This window comes from Macaca thibetana, chromosome 3, assembly GCF_024542745.1.
Source record: "Macaca thibetana thibetana isolate TM-01 chromosome 3, ASM2454274v1, whole genome shotgun sequence".
Classification (NCBI taxonomy): domain Eukaryota; kingdom Metazoa; phylum Chordata; class Mammalia; order Primates; family Cercopithecidae; genus Macaca; species Macaca thibetana.
Genome location: NC_065580.1, coordinates 162,863,175 through 162,881,656, shown reverse-complemented (window position 1 = coordinate 162,881,656; position 18,482 = coordinate 162,863,175). Strand labels below are relative to the sequence as shown.

General features: G+C 37.9%; 3 protein-coding genes across 32 annotated transcripts in view; 2 read left to right on the top strand and 1 right to left on the bottom strand.

The window, feature by feature from the left end:
• The window catches only part of SLC5A3 (solute carrier family 5 member 3), a 33,150-nt gene extending 15,712 nt beyond the window's left edge, over positions 1-17,438 (top strand). For both annotated transcript variants that reach the window (XM_050784640.1, XM_050784639.1), the window contains one exon: positions 6,136-17,438. In XM_050784640.1, the coding sequence (XP_050640597.1) occupies positions 6,468-8,624 (2,157 nt within the window). In that variant the 5' untranslated portion in view covers positions 6,136-6,467 and the 3' untranslated portion in view covers positions 8,625-17,438. The remainder of the gene's footprint in view (positions 1-6,135) is intronic.
• Positions 1-18,482, bottom strand: part of ATP5PO (ATP synthase peripheral stalk subunit OSCP) — a 1,173,690-nt gene that overhangs the window by 174,876 nt on the left and 980,332 nt on the right. The gene's annotated exons all lie outside the window — the stretch shown is intronic.
• MRPS6 (mitochondrial ribosomal protein S6) overlaps positions 1-18,482 on the top strand; it is a 519,933-nt gene that overhangs the window by 235,773 nt on the left and 265,678 nt on the right. The gene's annotated exons all lie outside the window — the stretch shown is intronic.

Sequence of the window (18,482 nt, the reverse complement as noted above, 5' to 3'; positions counted from 1 at the left end):
CAAACAACTGTGGCCTGGAGTGAAATATACTACCTCATGGCTTTAGTTTTCTCATCTGTAAAATGGTCATAATAATTGTACTTATCTCATGATTGTTAAAAGGATTAAAGCAATGTACATAAAACTAGACATAGTACCTAGATGGTGTTAGGACTTAGGTTAGTGTAAGTTTTTTTTTTTTTTAATTTCCATTATTTATAGTTCACTTATCTTTGATAAACAGTCTTTTACAAGCAGATAGTGTTGAGCCTCTTGAATTCTCATTGAGTTACACAAATGTTTTGGTCGAGATTACATAGTAATAGGCATTACTGCTCTGTTATTTCATATTTTCTTTTCTTTTTGAGACAGATTCGCTCTGTCGCCCAGGCTGGAGCGCAGAGGCGTGATCTCGGCTCACTGCAACCTCCGCCTCTCTGGGTTCAAGCGATCCTCTCGCCACAGCCTCCTGAGTAGCTGGGATTACAGGCACGTGCTACCACACCTGGCTGATTTTTGTGTTTTTTGTAGAGATGGGGTTTTTCCATGTTGGCCAGGCAGGTCTCGAACTCCTGGCCTCAAGTGATTCACCCACCTTGGCCTCCCAAAGTGCTGGGATTACAGGTGTGAGTCACCATGCCTGGCCTGTTATTTCATGTTTTCATTTATCTTTAAGAAAATGGGTTGTTGGGAGTTGGCTCCTATATGTGATCTAGTATCTTTCACATAAAAGTTAAAACCAGTAGTAGTTTCATAGTTGTTCTTCCCTCATTGACTGTCATATCTATAAGGTCTTATTTCTCTGAGATTTCTTTAAAAAAATTCATGATGAGCCAAACTTGTTGGTAGAATCGGGTTAAAATGAATATATGTTGGGTGGAGTGTGTATGGATGAAGTAAATCTGGTGGTTTATGAACTTTTCTAGGTGAATAAGATTTTATTTGAGGAAATGGTTTACTTGGGAAATTATCCATTCTCCCCACTCCTGTCCCGGGAGAAACTGGTAAAAGTAGAGCTGTTCTGGTGGTAGAGGGTTGGGAGGAGGGCCGCAGTCCCTCTCTACTCTGCCTCAACTTCACGCATCAGAATACAGCTTCAGCACCAATTGAGTCCAGTCAGAGCTTTGTATAATTATTAACTTTTAAAAACTTGAGGGTGCAAGTTTAATAGAAATGTTTTGTCAAAAAGATTTAAGGGCAATTCTTTATATTTTAGGTACGGTTAAAGCATTATGGTACAGGTTGAATATCCCTTATCTTAAATGCTTGGGACCAGAAGTGTTTGGATTGTGGGATATTGCATATTACTTGGTGGCTGAGCATCCCAAATCTGAACATCCCAAACCCCAAATGCTCCAGTGAGCATTTCCTTTGAGCATCTTGTCAGTGCTCAAAAAGTTTTGGATTTGGGAGGAGCATTTCAGATTTTTGATTTTTGGATTATGGATACTTAATCTGTAGTGTTGTCTTTAGCTCCACTTACAATTTAAAACTGGCTGGGGTTCAGGCCAGTTGTATTAGGAAAACCTGTTTTGCTCTGTGTTACTGATGAACCGCTACAATACCCTAGCACCACATTTTTAAAGTAAGCAAGGGTTGAGGACAGTCCTGTGTGAGTACACATACACTTTGCACCAAGCATTGGTAGTCTATTCCACAGCTGGAATTTGCTTTCCTAGACCTTGAGTCAAGGTGACAAAAGTGAAAGCTTGTATGAAAAGTCTTAAGAATTTTATATAAATTTTTTCTTTTTGTGTTTTACTTGAAGTGATTTAAGTAGGAGCTAATAGTTGATGAGACAGTTGGGAGTCTAAAATGTTAGAGAGAGCTGCGTCTTTAATGCATTATTTTGTCTAGTTCTTCTATATATAAATAACTTGGAAAGATCCTAATATGCCTTGCACATAGTTGACAGTTTAATTTGAAAGGAACTAATATTACTTCTAGTATATTCAGGTTGTAGGGAGTAAACTGACATTTACTGAGCCACCCTCCCCATTGCACTGGGCAATACTAGCTTTCTGTGTTACTTATTCCTTATAAATCATAAGGAGCAAGTTGGTTTCATTTTAAAAGCTAGACAGTTAGGCTCATAGGGATGAAGTTGTTGCCTGAGATCCTACAGTTAGGAAGTGACGGAGCATGGATCCCACCCCTTAAAAGCTGTGCTGTTTTCTTCTGTACCATGCCACCTACATAGATGTGGTACCTACACCCACCTCCCTTCTTACAGAATCATGAAATCTGTCTTGTCTGTTGGGGTGGGGAGAAAACAAGCTTGGGTATGCCCATGTTTTTTGTTTTTGGTAGGTTACACAAAAGTGATTGTAATTCAGGTAATTAGGTTTTCAGAGGTGTCTGTGTGTTCTATAACCCTAAATTATTAGCTAAGTGAATATTTTTCGTTTGGATCAGAGGATGAGCAGGACTTACCACGCTTACCATTGACAGAGTGCTGGGCTAGGCGTCTCAGATTGTACCTTGAGTGTGTGGTTTGTAAATTGACTCCAAAGCTAAAGAGGTGGTTGTTTGGTCACATTTAAGATTATTGCATTCTACTCTTTGCAGGCCTGCCTGTGTCATTGAACTTATTATGACTTGAAGCCCTGACTGAGTATAGGAGATAATTTTTCTTGTTCCTTTTTTGGTTTTTATGGTAGGTGATTTTAAATTTTATTAGTTTTTGTTATTTATTATTTTTTTGATAGTGTGCCCATATATCCTGCAGTTTACAGATAGTTCCAGAATAATTTTCTGGTTTGGAAAATAAATGATATGGTCACCCAGATAGTACAGGAGAGATCTGGTCATGATAACTACATTTTGGTCAATGTGGTTATATCACCTGAAGGAAGTGGTTATTTAAATTTGGTCTTACCTTTTTGTCTCTATTTGGTCTATTTGGTCAAATGCAGCAAATATTTACATTTACACTCCTCTATTTGGATTAATTCTTCAGTTGCAATTTAATTAATCCAGATACATGGAATAGAACTAAAACTGCATTCTAATTCTTTGCAAAACAATAAAATACTACTTTCTGAGAAGGCTGCCTTCTCTTTTGGGAAGAAGGGGAATCTGCTCTGTTTCAAAGCACCTGTGTGTTCAATGTTTGGCTCAATCTGCTCATCACCACTAGGGAACTGTTTCTTTTTGCATTCTACAAGTATAGTCCCATTACAGAAGCTTTTTAAGAAAAAAAATGGACTACCAAGGAACCCACTTACAAGCTTTTCATAACTGTACCTATTTTATTGTCTTATAATTTTTACTTGAGAGGTTTGCCTGAATGGTGAACTGTGACAATAAGCATATATAAATATAAAAATACAAGTTAAAAAGCCTCATGTTAGCTGAAGATTCTTCCATGTATATTGTAAAAATAAGGGAACCCTGGACAGTGCTCATTGTATTTTTTCTTTAAAAGGAAGAAAAACATATATATATATAACATACTGTATATTCAGAACCATTTTTAAGGAATGTACAGTTTATCTCTTGAAAGACTGAAATTCAAGGCTGTGACTATGACTAGAGTGTAAAATATAGCTGTATTGCATTATAGTATTTTATATATTCCTACAAACTAAATTGACCTGTTTTTGGTTTTGTTTTTCCTTTTCCAGTCTTTACCAGGTGCTGGTCTCTGCATGTATTTTAAGTTGGAAAAATCTAGAAACCTACCCACAGACTGGTATGGTATCCAGTGAGAAGGGAACTGTCTGCAGTGGCTTTGAAGGATCTGAGGAAGCCTAGGCCGAGATTTGAGAATTCAGCCTTGAGCTAGTGTTAGGCTATTCTCTGCTACCTCTCCTGTGGGCAGAGCAACTTTACTAGAGAAGTTAGGAGTTAGGGCTAGCATGAGAACTTCATGTAGTTTGAGCATTCATCAGACAGCAGAATATAGCTTCTATATCTACCTTGCATAAATCAGATTTGACAGTGAAAAACAATGTTACTGATAGTAACAGTGCTTCCCAGTGGTTGAGGAAGTGCTTGTTTTCTTTTTGAGCACTTTGTTCTCTGAACAAATAAGCTGCAGCAGCTACTATGACGCATAACCCACCCTATTTCCCCCCCAGATAAAATCACAAATACCCAATGTTTTTCTTTCCCTTCTTTGGAAAGCATGGTTGCTACTGCCATTGGGAAGAGTGATACCTGATTAGCCAGGTAGCCTTCTGAAAATTGAAACAAGTGGCCTGAGGGTAGACGTGGATGGCTATTGGGTAGCAGAGAGCCCTGGAGGCAGGGTTTCATAACTACCAACAGCAGTTTTCCTTGTAATTGACACAGCAGTTTTCATTGTAATTGACAAGCTTCCCTTACGCAGAAACATTTAAAGGTACCCTTTTAAATAATGTTTGCTAGTCATCTGATTAGATTTTATTTAAAATTTACATGATTCCTCCTACATAATGTCAAAGCATTTGTTTAAAAACTTGAAAACTTTTGGGGGTGGGGAAGGTGGTCATGGAAATATGATTATCTTCAGGATTTGGCAGGTATGAAGTGATACAAATCTCAACTTTTAAGATTTTTTTTGTTTTTTTGCTTTTCTCTGGCAATCTTATTTATGCCAGCCATTGACACTTAGAAAGCATTTAAATCACTTTTCATAGCATAATTATTGTAGTGCTTAATGCTTTAAAAAGGCATGCAGATGGGATTGAGACATTTCTATCCAGGCAGCTTTTTCTGCATTAGACCTAAGAACCTAATTTTGTAGGGCAGTGGTCTCTAGGCATTATGTTTAGCTCCTTTTGTCAGTGAGAAGTGTGTTGTAAAGTTTCTAATACTGTGGTCTGCTGTGAACAGTTTTGAGAAGAGGGAGCTTTAGTATCATTTATAGGACTTAAAAGGAAAATGCCTAGATTCATGAGAAAAAGCATGGAAAAACATTTTGCTCTGAGGTTGCTTTACTGCAAAAGGAGAAATCATTTAGAAGTTAATGTGTGGAAGGCATTAGGTTGAATAAAAATGTTTTTTCGTATTGATCTGTCAGCTGCAATTACAATTAACTTTGAAAATTCAGTATTTGTCTCTTTTTCAGGAGAAAAGACATCAAATTAATACGTTTAATTTTAGGTAAATTTAAATGTCTGTTTTGCAGAGTGATTATCTTAATCCAGAACTGAGAAATTCCTGATGGTCCTACTGAAGATTTATCTAATGGTCAACAAATGTCTGTTTTGTTGAGGTTTGGCGGAGATAATAATAAATCATTTTTTAGTCTTCAGAAAACTTTTCTCCTCTTCCCTCTTTTCTCTGCTTCCCTATGCCCTTCAACAAAAAGCATTAAAAGGAAAAAATACTCAATAAAATCATACCTTTAGTCAGTGCTGTTATCCTCTCAGAGGTTCTTTTGGAAATATTGCCTGATGAAAAGGAAGAGAAGGAAATTACCTCTTTTAAAGTTTTCTTTTTATTTTCTTGCAGCGTCTTCTAACTAGCAAAAATAATACAATTTTTGAGTTGTTTTGTAAGTTGGATATTTCTAGTTTTGTGTGGAATATCTTGTTTCCCATTAGGGCAGGGGACGTCTCACAAGTTCTAGGTTACTGTATGACTACTATATCCATTTACTGGAGTTTAAGAAGCTTTATAACAATACATTTCCAGAGACTGGGCAGTACTTGGTTTTCTATATTTAAATTTTCTGAGGGTAGATGATAACATCTAGTAAACACCACCAGGTTCCATCCAGGACCCTAACTGGCCATAAAGTTAGCCCCATACTCTCTTAGGATTCATAGTATTTTAAGATTTCATTTTTGTGCCCTTATTATTAATTAGTGTTTTCTTCCCTTTAGGGTGCTTTAAGATCTTACTACCTGTTCCAATCTGAGACTGCCACAGTAAGACAAGAAAGGGCAGTGCTGTGGTAGGCAGTTAGCTGCTGAAGTTAGGCCACTTAGTTACGAAGTTGATTAATTTTTGTCCTTAGTTCAAAATGATTAATATTCTCACTGACATAAGTATCAGCTGTGATCATATAGATTGCTCTTTCCTGTGGAACTGAAGTGTATTTAAAATTTTTTTCTTTTTATAAAGAATGTCTTGTTGCGCCATGTTTGCTAGACTGAAAGTTTCCTCATCACGTGGTGAGACCCTCCTCTAATTCAATCTTTGTCTTTTGTCTTTGCTGCCTTGCAGGGTTGGTACAGTAGGCTTCACTAGACTTAGCTGCAACTCAGAATTTCTCCTCCAGCACCTGAGTAAATGCTGATGGTCTTGTGGAGAGTGGATTAAGAGTACGAGCTAAGTTCTCAATCCCAATTAAGAAGCGGAAAATTTAAACTGTCTTCTTCAAAGTTTATCACAACCACCACCATCAAGACAGCAAACCAAAGGACAAAGACTTTGACCTGCTGTGTTGCTCTGTGTAGTCCAGTTCACGTATGGTTTACAGACTTGGCTGGGGTTACTAAAAATAAATAAAGTTGGACACTTCTGTCATTGGACGCTATTATTCACAAGTTACCAGAATGAGAGCTGTACTGGACACAGCAGACATTGCCATAGTGGCCCTGTATTTTATCCTGGTCATGTGCATTGGTTTTTTTGCCATGTGGAAATCTAATAGAAGCACCGTGAGTGGATACTTCTTGGCGGGGCGCTCTATGACCTGGGTAGCAATTGGTGCCTCTCTGTTTGTGAGCAATATTGGGAGTGAGCACTTCATTGGGCTGGCAGGATCTGGAGCTGCAAGTGGATTTGCAGTGGGCGCATGGGAATTCAATGCCTTACTGCTTTTACAACTTCTGGGATGGGTTTTCATCCCAATTTACATCCGGTCAGGGGTATATACCATGCCTGAATACTTGTCCAAGCGATTTGGTGGCCATAGGATTCAGGTCTATTTTGCAGCCTTGTCTCTGATTCTCTATATTTTCACCAAGCTCTCAGTGGATCTGTATTCGGGTGCCCTCTTTATCCAGGAGTCTTTGGGTTGGAATCTTTATGTGTCTGTCATCCTGCTTATTGGCATGACTGCTTTGCTGACTGTCACCGGAGGCCTTGTTGCAGTGATCTACACAGACACTCTACAGGCTCTGCTCATGATCATTGGGGCACTTACACTTATGATTATTAGCATAATGGAGATTGGAGGGTTTGAGGAAGTTAAGAGAAGGTACATGTTGGCCTCACCCGATGTCACTTCCATCTTATTGACATACAACCTTTCCAACACAAATTCTTGTAATGTCTACCCTAAGAAAGAAGCCCTGAAAATGCTGCGGAATCCAACAGATGAAGATGTTCCTTGGCCTGGATTCATTCTTGGGCAGACCCCAGCCTCAGTATGGTACTGGTGTGCTGACCAAGTCATCGTGCAGAGGGTCCTTGCAGCCAAAAACATTGCTCATGCCAAAGGCTCTACTCTTATGGCTGGCTTCTTAAAGCTCCTGCCAATGTTTATCATAGTTGTCCCAGGAATGATTTCCAGGATACTGTTTACTGATGACATAGCTTGCATCAACCCAGAGCACTGCATGCTAGTGTGTGGAAGCAGAGCTGGTTGCTCCAATATTGCTTACCCACGCCTGGTGATGAAGCTGGTCCCTGTGGGCCTTCGGGGCTTAATGATGGCAGTGATGATTGCAGCTCTGATGAGTGACTTGGACTCTATCTTTAACAGTGCCAGTACCATATTCACCCTTGATGTGTACAAACTTATCCGCAAGAGCGCGAGCTCCCGGGAGTTAATGATTGTGGGGAGGATATTTGTGGCATTTATGGTGGTGATCAGCATAGCATGGGTGCCAATCATCGTGGAGATGCAAGGAGGCCAGATGTACCTTTATATTCAGGAGGTAGCAGATTACCTGACACCCCCAGTGGCAGCCTTGTTCCTGCTGGCAATTTTCTGGAAGCGCTGCAATGAACAAGGGGCTTTCTATGGTGGAATGGCTGGCTTTGTTCTTGGAGCAGTGCGTTTGATACTGGCCTTTGCCTACCGTGCCCCAGAATGTGACCAACCTGATAACAGGCCAGGCTTCATCAAAGACATCCATTATATGTACGTGGCCACAGGATTGTTTTGGGTCACGGGACTCATTACTGTAATTGTGAGCCTTCTCACGCCACCTCCCACAAAGGAACAGATTCGTACCACCACCTTTTGGTCTAAGAAGAACCTGGTGGTGAAGGAGAGCTGCTCCCCGAAAGAGGAACCATACAAAATGCAAGAAAAGAGCATTCTGAGATGCAGTGAGAATAATGAGACTATCAACCACATCATTCCCAACGGGAAATCTGAAGACAGCATTAAGGGCCTTCAGCCTGAAGATGTTAATCTGTTGGTAACCTGCAGAGAGGAGGGCAACCCAGTGGCATCTTTAGGTCATTCAGAGGCAGAAACACCAGTTGACGCTTACTCCAACGGGCAAGCAGCTCTCATGGGTGAGAAAGAGAGAAAAAAAGAAACGGAGGATGGAGGTCGGTACTGGAAGTTCATAGACTGGTTTTGTGGCTTTAAAAGTAAGAGCCTCAGCAAGAGGAGTCTCAGAGACCTGATGGAGGAGGAGGCTGTTTGTTTACAGATGCTAGAAGAGACTCGGCAAGTTAAAATAATACTAAATATTGGACTTTTTGCTGTGTGTTCGCTTGGAATTTTCATGTTTGTTTATTTCTCCTTATGAACTTAAGGATATGGTGAGACACTAACTTAAGACAATACTGACTGGTCTTTGGGGAAAAAAAGTTATGTAACTGTTGCATCTCTCAGGCATTGTTTACGCTGTAGGTTTTAGCCAAATTTTACTTAGCAGAAAATCATCTATTTACAAGACTTTATTTTCCCGGAGATGGATGAAAGTAAATCTTCAACTTAAGTGAAGCAAAACCTAACAGACTGAATTGTGCAAATGTGGTTTTAAATTTTGCATACCAAAGTAAGGAGAGACCAATTATTCTCACAGAGCACTTAGAGCAGAATATATGTTACGTTACCATGAATTAAGGTATACTGTCTGCACTGCCAAGTCTTGGCAGACCTTCTTACCCTGAAGTAGAAGATTTGCTCATTTCTAAATTTTTTTTCTGTCTCTGTAAGCCCTCCTACCATTAAGAAAAACTTATTTCTTAGACATTGTACAATTAGTTACGTACTGAAAATCGAATGTGCTTGTGTGATACTTGTTTCAGGACAAGTTTGTTTGCCAGGTTCATTTTGTTAGCATGAGCCTACGGATTCTGATTGCCAAAAGAAAGAATGTTTTCCTGTAGGTATTTTTGTACCACCAGTATGGAATGTTAGGGAAAAACTTTGTTCCAGTTCCTTTTTTTTTCTTTCTACTTTCAAGTTTAAGTGAACCATACTGAAATGACCAACAAGTCTGCCTGTAAAGTTACATGTCATGATTGTATTGTTAAATGACTATGGGGGAGAAAATGAAGTAAATGTTGCTGATGATCCCCATATTTATTGATCATATTAAGGTTGTTCATACAGTTTGGAAAGGACCAGCCCCTAAGCAGTGTTTAATTAACTTATGCTAATCAGATGATTACTCATATATTCTGCTAATTTTCTAGCTTTGTTCTTGTTATTTGGAAAAACTATTAGCCAAATGCCTTCCTAAGTGGATCTAGTTGGAAGATATGTCCGGAAACCTAAAGAAAAATTGACGCTGCCTTTGTGTGCTGGATTGCTCTACTTGATTAGATCATGATATATCAAGGTTGAATTTTTAGAGGGAAAATTTAATTCTCATATCTTATTGCATCCTTGCCGAGTTTTTCCCTGATTTTTCTTTTCCTCAAAAGACTTGCCATCTGTACACAACCTCTGTGTTTTTGTTATAGTGACTTAGAGCATGAGGATATTTCAGTGCAAGCTGGCCATCAGTAACAGAAAACTCAGTGCGTACTTTGCTGTTGTTAGGTTGTCAATATAGTCTTTCTGTAGGATGGATAGCATGTTTGAGAGGTGCCAAACAAGAACTTTTGGGGTTAGTAGTGTGTCTTGTGGAGGGTATTACAGGACTGTGTAATTATAGGACTCTAACTTGACATGGCTTGGCACCCACTTGCAGCTAGTGGGTGGGTACAGGGTACAAAAGATGTTAGAGAAAAGCTCTGCAGATTATGTACTTCTGTGTCTTTGTGTGCTCAACACTGTCCTTTGTCCTCCATGAAAGATGAAGGAAGCAAATTATGTATGTACTTTCTTTGACTTTCTTTAATCTCTGATACTTTTTAGATTGCATGATTTTACTAGACTTGTATTTAGGGAAATTACTTTCATAAATACTTTTGTAGATTTTGAACTCAGTCTTGTTTTTAATTTTTTTGTAGTCTATAAACTAGTTTCATTATGATGGACTTGATTAGTCCAAAGTTAATTTTAGAGATCATCAGGTAGCGTAGTGTCTTCCCATGATCAGGAGGCTTTCTGATGGACTGAGTCTGTAAATGAAAAAATAATTTATGTATGAATAGCATGTATATCTGAAGAGCTTAGACTGCTAGAGTGCCTTGTAGAATTTTTTTGTCAGTTTTATTCTTGAGGTTTATAATTTGGGGGCCAAATAGAGATCATCCTTTTCTTGTTTGGAGGTTGAGGCTGCGACATGTTCAAGGTTATGAAGTCTTATTTGGGAAGAACAGAAACCAGGTCTCCAAATCTGGTCTTATGGTTTGTTTAGATGTGTCTGGACAAATGGTTTGTCAATGTTTTGTCCTGTTTTCTCAAAGGAACTGTTCTTCCTTTGGGACAACCTTACGGTGTTTGGGAAAGTAATAAGATCCTGGATTTTTCAAATTAACATTAAGTTGTAAGAACTAAAATTTTCTTTGAACGACACTGCTTTTTAATTCGGTGATAATTGACATATTGGCTGGGCAGCCTTTCTGTCTCTTCCATATCCAGCGTAAATGAATAGGAGGTGTTTGTGATTTTTTTTTCCTCCCTTTATTTAACATTGAGTCCTAATAGTTTGGAGAATTAGGGTCCCTCTACCTTCTTTCTGCTCTTAGTAAGATACATAAGGTACATCATCTTGTGTCTGTGTGTATATAGCAGTAGGTCAAGTTTAGAGTACTAAAGTCTGTAAATAAGGAATGACTATTAGCATATTCATTAGAGTTGTTTATTCTTGCCAGTATAAACATCACTTTATTTAGACTAAAGTCCCTGAAGCTTGTCTTTCTTATTGCTTCCCAGTAATAGATAATGTGCTCGAGTAAGTTTGTGAATTGCTGATTGCAGCTTCATTCAGGGACCAGTTTCCAGTCTATATTTCATTAGAATGATTGTTCCTGGAATGATACATGGACTGTCTTAAGCTAGCAAAGTGTTCATACTTTACACTGATTAAATGGGTCCTAAATGATGACATTGGTCTTTAGACATTAACATGTGTATATTTTTATATTAGCTCAAGCTAAGGTTCAGAATTGAAGATTGATATTGACTAGAATAGCTAAAAGTCATAATGAGGTGAGGACACTGGTCTTGGAAGGTAGAGAAAAATAAATGTCTTACCAGGTGTTAATGGTATCCCCAGTTCTTAGACTTTTGTCTTCTCAGGCAGTTTTCGTCCCAAGATCTGATGAGAAGGGCGTATTACATTGGTGTGCAGGATGATTATTGCGTATTTTGTGGGACCTCTAATTTCCCTGGTAATCTTTAAGAATATTCTGTTCTGCCACCCCCAGAGAGTAAACACTTGAGCCACTTTCTTCTTCACCAGCTATTCTTTCCCGGGGGTAATTATGCTTTGTCTTTAGATAAGAGAAGCATCAAGCAATAGCAGTGGTGCTGTGTCCTTTGGCCTAAATTCAATAGATCTTATCTCCTAGGGCTTCCTTTTCACTTGGCTCAAAGGATCTATTGTCTTTGGCACAAAGAGGCTGGCCAGGGTCATGTAGCCGTAGCTTTTAGGGATGGTACCTCAAGAAATTAGCTGGGACCTATCACTCTGAAACTTCACATTTTAAGAACTGAGTTGAGGGAGTTGTTATGCACTTCTGTAACCTGAGGCTAAGCAAGGGGTTCAGTCTTGTGAGGGCCAATTGAGTGTGTCTGTATTCGCAGTCCATGGCTTATTTCTCTATAGTGGGCATATGGATCTTCCCCTCTGACTTTGAATATCATTTGGTGTAGCCTATGGGTTATTTTCATTCTTTACCACCAAATAAAGTGGCTTACTGGCTACTCAGTTATTTGCTACTCAAAGGTTAGGTCTTCCCTGTTCCTGCTTGGCAGTGTTAAAGCTTACAGGGTTACCTTATGTTGATTCCCCTGGCTCATTTTCATCAGAGGCATGATGACTGGAAGGGGATCACATGGGTCGCTGGTGGTGACACCTCACTATTTCCTAGGTTTGAGTAGAGAGATGTACACAACACTATTCCTGTTAAATTATGTGACCACAGAGACTTGCCAGGACAAAATTTTCCTAAGAAATCAGAAAAACGATTAAGTGAGATAAGTACCTGGGTGACACAGACATTAGCCCGTTGGTAAAAGACAACAAATATTAGTTTAAAATCTGCATATGTAGAATCATTTTCATTGGATTCTAGAGCTTGAAGCACCTTGATTCTCAGCTACTTTAAACTCCTCCCCATATAAATTAGGGCACTAATAAATAAGATTCAGCTTGTTAAACCCTGATTTGATGTTTGAGCATTATAAAGTACAAAGTTTGTTAATACAGTAGAGATAATTTAGTAGAAAAATGCTTTGAGGCTTCAATATTTGTAAGATTTTGCATTAGCCAGGTGCTAGGTTGTTGAAGGCATTTCATTGTTGATAATAGCCTGAGCAGACTTCTTTACAAATGGGATATATTTCTATATGTGTATATGCCCACTTACCATTCAGAGAGACTGGTCTTTCTCTTTGTCTTCCTTCACATTACTGTGTCAGTTCTACACCTAGTCTTTTCAGCACTTAGCAAATTCAAATTTTGATTTGTCAGCTTAGTTCACTTTAAGGCATATTCGCATGATGTGTGAAAGTGCCATTTTGCCCCAGGATTGAGGACTTTTAGATCCAAATAATGATTCATTAAATATAATTATGCTTTAGGTATACTGAATTTCTGTTAGCTTAAAATGTTAATTCTCGAGAATGATTTTCTCACACTTTGTGTTGGCTAATAATAAAAGCACTATTTTATTCTCAGAATTCCTTTTTCAAAAATTAGGGAGAGAGCAGTAGTGATCATTTATGTGAGCCCCTTTGAAATGATGGTGTCAGAGTGCAGAGAAACAATGGAGTTTGTTTTGATGCCAAAAAAAGTTTTTTTTTTCAGTAAAAGTAAAAATTTGGGATTAGTTGGCATACAGAGACTGGAAGGTATGGGGCTGGACTGTGAAAAAGTAATCTTTCGATTGCTAGACTTGGTTAACTTAGGACTGCAAATCTTTTTCTTCTCTCAAGGTCACTTAAAATGGAATGTTTTTGTCAGACTGTCCTCTGTTGGAATACTTTAGCTGTTCAGCTACTTATAATGTTTTTATTTAAACCTCTCTCTCTCCGATGCTGAGAATAAGGCTTTAAATTACTGATTCACCTTTAAAGGAATGTTGTGAGAATTGATGTAATTTGTGTTTCTGTTTCCATCTAAACTTCTTTATAAAAAGAGGGATTAGTTTTTTTGTTTTGGGGTAAGCACCTAATTTATCTGGTAACCAACAACCCTAACCATTGGCATACAGTCTTTCATTCAGAAATAAACAAAAACTGTTTGGTGTATCTGTATGATTGCTAATCTTGTACACTTTACTTTTTGGGCAGTACCATACATAGTCTGAGGCTGTTGACTTAAACCAATAACCTTACTTTATGTAATGACTCTTAAATTTGGTTACCTGGGTTCACAGCCTGCTTGAAGAGAAAGGATGCTGGAATAAAGTAAGCAGCTGAAGAGCAAGCAAATCAAGACAAAACACAGTGGTCTCAGATTCTTAGTAGTGTAGGAACAGTGGTTTTGCTCCGTACCACCGAAAAGCACTGTAACATAATTGTTGCCCATGATACTGAAGCTCTACCCCTCACTTCTAGGTTGTTTACATTCAGAGCTCTATTAATAAGAGGAATACTTATTACAGTGAATTTGACAACAGCACAAGTTGGCAGTAGCTATCCCCAACCTAATTTATCTTAGTAAATTCACCCTGTTTCCTAGTGCTGCTGGATAAAAGGATAAAAGTGTTTACTTTTTATTGCTCTTGGACAGAGTAGTCTAGATAAGTTTTCAATTTATCAACGTAGCTTAGACTTTTGTAAGTGGAATGTTCACTAGTAACTCATCTTTTTGTTGTTATAATTGGAAATAGAAACGAGGCTTATTGCTATTGTAGAAATCCCAAACTGGCAAAGGCCAGTATATGTAGTATTCCATAATATAACCAGCTTATGAAATTTACGTGTTTGGATTAGTGCCTTCTGGTTACCAGTATTGACTCTGCTTGTTTGCACCTTTCCGTTCTTAACAGAAAATTTGTATTTGTTATTCCTTTTAAATTTTGTCATAACTAGTGAAGGAAGTAAAAAAAAACACACACACATGCATTATATTTACATACTTTACTTGCAGCCTTTATTTAGTTTCAATGAAACCAAGTAGTTCTGTATTTGTGTTGCAGCCTAAATGTTGTTTCTTTTATATCCATGATTAAAAATTTAAAGTTACTTATGTTCTGTGATCTTAATTTTGTTGTTTTTCCATTGTAGGTTGATAGGTATATCTGAGAACAGGTACGTGACAACAGTTTATATTCCATGATAGAAAGCTAAAGTCCATAGAAAGCACAAAATCATGTTCACACATTAGTGTATCCACACATAGAAAGCACAAGACTAATAGTATTCTCTGTATCCCATAAGTGCCAGTCATAAAGGCCACCAGGTATTTGTCTCAGAGTTGCTATGAGGACTACAGTATTGATAAGCCCAAGACAATGCAGTATCTAAACTGGTCCTAATTGTAAGGGATCCAAAGGAATGATCTCAGTAAGTTTGTACCACATTGATAGAGGGAGAGAATATAAATGTCAAGAATGCCAAAATTATATTTGGGGGTTACTAGCTAAAATGGGGTTTGAGGACTTTTTACTGCAACCTGAAACTGGAGACACAGGATGGATGTCTAGGTTTTTGGTGGGTGAAACAGGTGACACATTTCTGCTTTAAGCTGTAGTGTCATTGGGGTTTTTTGTAAAAAAAACTTAAATCTTTTAAGAAATATTACCTCTTATCAACAGTGCCCCCCCAAACATGCAGAAAGTCATACTTTTAACAGGGCAAATACTACTCGTCTTTGATTTTTTTTGTGTACTTTTGTATGTGAGAGATGAAGTTACCTTTATTTTTTTCCTATACTTGACTGTGCTTCATTTTAATAAAGGATAATTTTATCTGAGTGTTCTGAGCATCAAACTAATTCTGAAGCAGATTTGCTAGAGGTGCTACTTTGCTTTTCACAGTGGGATGGAGAGGATTCTTTCACTTGTCCCATTAACCCTCTTCTAGTCTAGATGAGATGAGATCTGTTAATGTGTGTGCAAAAGAGAATGTATATTCTTCTACTCAGCATTGCCCTTTTCCGCCTCCTCACTTCACCTCTGAGTAGCTTGTTTATCAAGAATGAATGAATGTCTTTGTCTTAAATTTTGCCCATGTGTTAAAAGATGTAATTCTCAGAGTGGGAGAGAAGTGACTACCTTTGTTCCTACTCTTATATAATTATCTCTTTAGGGAAAGACTTGGTCAACTCTAATATATCTATAAGGAAGACTATATCTGGTGTGGACTAATATGAGATGTTTTAGAAGAGTTAACCTGAACACTTTGAGGGAGAGATTATTCTTGCCGGCAAAAAGCTAGCCAGGTATGAGCCTACCACATTATTTGAGAATATCAAACCTCAGGCCTGGGGGGATGAGGGGAAGAAGAGTACCAGAAATGCAGGAAAAAGAAGTTTGAGTAACATCCTTGGCTTAGCAACATGTGATAATGCAAAGCTGTTACAACCTGTTAATCCTACATACTATGTGTTCTGTACCTTTACATGTTTTTAAATTTAAGATAGTTTGTTAGAAGTGTACAAAAGAATGCTTCTGGAGATTTCTTTGGCAGAAATGCCTTTCATTTATAATTTCATGGAGAACTGCTTTAATTAGCCTAGGTGAAAAGTAGTCCTAGCAGTGTAAATATGTATAATTAGAGTTTTCTAATTTCACTGTGAGATCTCTAACTTTTGAGTGGCAAACAGATCAAGTCTTTTGCTCATAGACTTTTCTGTGGGGTTATTAAAATGCAAAAGCTTTATTTTTTTTAAATAATGCCATACTCCGTTAGTGTCAGATGATGGTATGGAATTTGTTCCCTTGCTTTCCCCCACTGTTACTGCTTCAGTTTCTAGATTGCCAGCAGAGTTCAGAAGTAGAGCAGGGATTTACCCATTCTTTGCTTGGACATTCAATTTTCTTTTGTCCAGACCCATGTTGGCAATCACGTATGAACTGTGTTACACTTCTCAGTGCTTTTTTTTTCTTTTTGATAAGATGGATATCAAAAATAGTTGCTGTGCAAAAGTTAGTAGTCTTCTTCAAGAAGAAAACCAATTCTTTTTCTAATAATACCTGTGAAATTGCTTCATTCATTCATTTATTTTTAAGCCAAATGTCAGCAGAGTGCTGCTGCTTTTATCTAGTAATTTTGATATGTAAGTATTAATGCATTTTTAAAAGATGTCTACATTGAAAAAATGTTCTTCCCAGTGTCCTGCTTATGATGTTTTGTTCAGATTTTTTGTAAGAGACCAGTTAGTACACTGGGGGTGCGTGTTGTGTACATGTGTCATTTTTGTTAGACATTGTTGACCAAATGTGATTATAAATGAAGTTGATGAACATTAATTTTGTTATTAGTGAGTTTTTTGAATTGTAAGTGGATTTCCAGTTTACCCTCTGTTGTTCACAGCTTTTTTAAGATTTGACTAATTGGATCCATCTCATTGTACAGTGTTTTAGTTGCAAACAGAAAGTAGAATTTGGTATAAAGCAGGTTATTTCTATATTGAAAGGAGTACAGTTGAAATTGTGGATTTAAGATTGTTAAAATCATGACAATTCTAACTTGTCTATTCTAACCTACTGTGTACAATCTGATTTTTTAAAATTGTAAACATGTATGATCTTGGTTTCATGTGTTTTTGAAAGTGTTATTGTTTAAAAAATGAAAAAAAAAAAAGCATATCTGCTAAAGAGCTGTCAGTTTTCATTACTGACTCTGTAAAATACACTGTTCCTTGTGTACTGTGTGTTATTTTGCCAGCTGCTGCATTAGCCTTCAGAAGTATTTGGAAACTTAAGATGAACTACATTTCTTGCAAAGTACATTCCTTTCTGTGGTATTTTGTCCTGTAACTGAAGTATAGTAATTATTTTATGGAAATGTTAGCAATTCTGTACCAACTTTGAATAAAATGAAAAATTTATATTTCTGTGACTAAGTATTTTCAGTATGAACACCTCCACAATGTAGTGTTCTGGGTCTCAGAGTTGAAAAAGAGTTTGTACCTCAGTTTCTTTTGCCCTTCGCCCATGAATGGTTTCCAGTGAGTTTCCCTCTACTAATTTTTGACATTTTAAATCTTTGTAAACACTGACTCACAGGTATTGACTGAGAATAGGATTATATGTAAAACATAGAGTAAATTAAAATATTCTTAATTTTTTCACTTCTAATTTTGAAATTTCAAGTTACAGGAAAGTTGTTAAGAATGGAATGAGGAATTTAGGACTTGACTTCATCCAGGCTCACCAGGGGTTAACATACTGCCTGCCACATTGGCTTTGCCATTCTTCTGAAGCATAAATATTTTTTCTGAACCATTTGAGATACTATTTGCAGACATCGTTCCCCTTTACTCCCTGAGTACTTTGTGTGTATATTTCTTAAGAACAGTCACTCATAATTATCAAACTCTGGACAGAAACAGTGATTTTGAATCAAAAGACTATTCAAATATTCCTGGGTCTAGTAATGTCTTTATAGCAGGTTTTCCCCCCCTTTCAGAAGCCAGTTCATTGCATTTAGCTTTTATGTCTTTTGCCCCCTTCAATCTGGATCACTTACTGGCTTTTGTCTTTCACAGTACTGACTTTTTTTTTTGGTGGGGGTGGGGCGGGAAATGTGACTTGCTCTGTCACCCAGGCTAGAATACAGTGGTGTGATCTTGGCTCACTGCAGCCTCTGTCTCTGAGCAATTCTCGTGCCTCAGCCTCTTGAGTAGCTGGGATTACAGGCTCTCGCCACCACACCTGGCTAATTTTTGTAGTTTTAGTAGAGATGTGGTTTTGCCATGTTGGCCAGGCTGGTCTTGAACTCCTGACCTCTCAGGTGATCCCACCCTCCTCGGCTTCCCAAAGTGCTGGAATTACAGGCGCGAGCCACCATGCCCAGCCTGTATTGACATTTTTAAAGTAATACAGGCCAATCATTTTGTGACTGTCCCTTTTCAGTTTGGGTTTATCTGTTC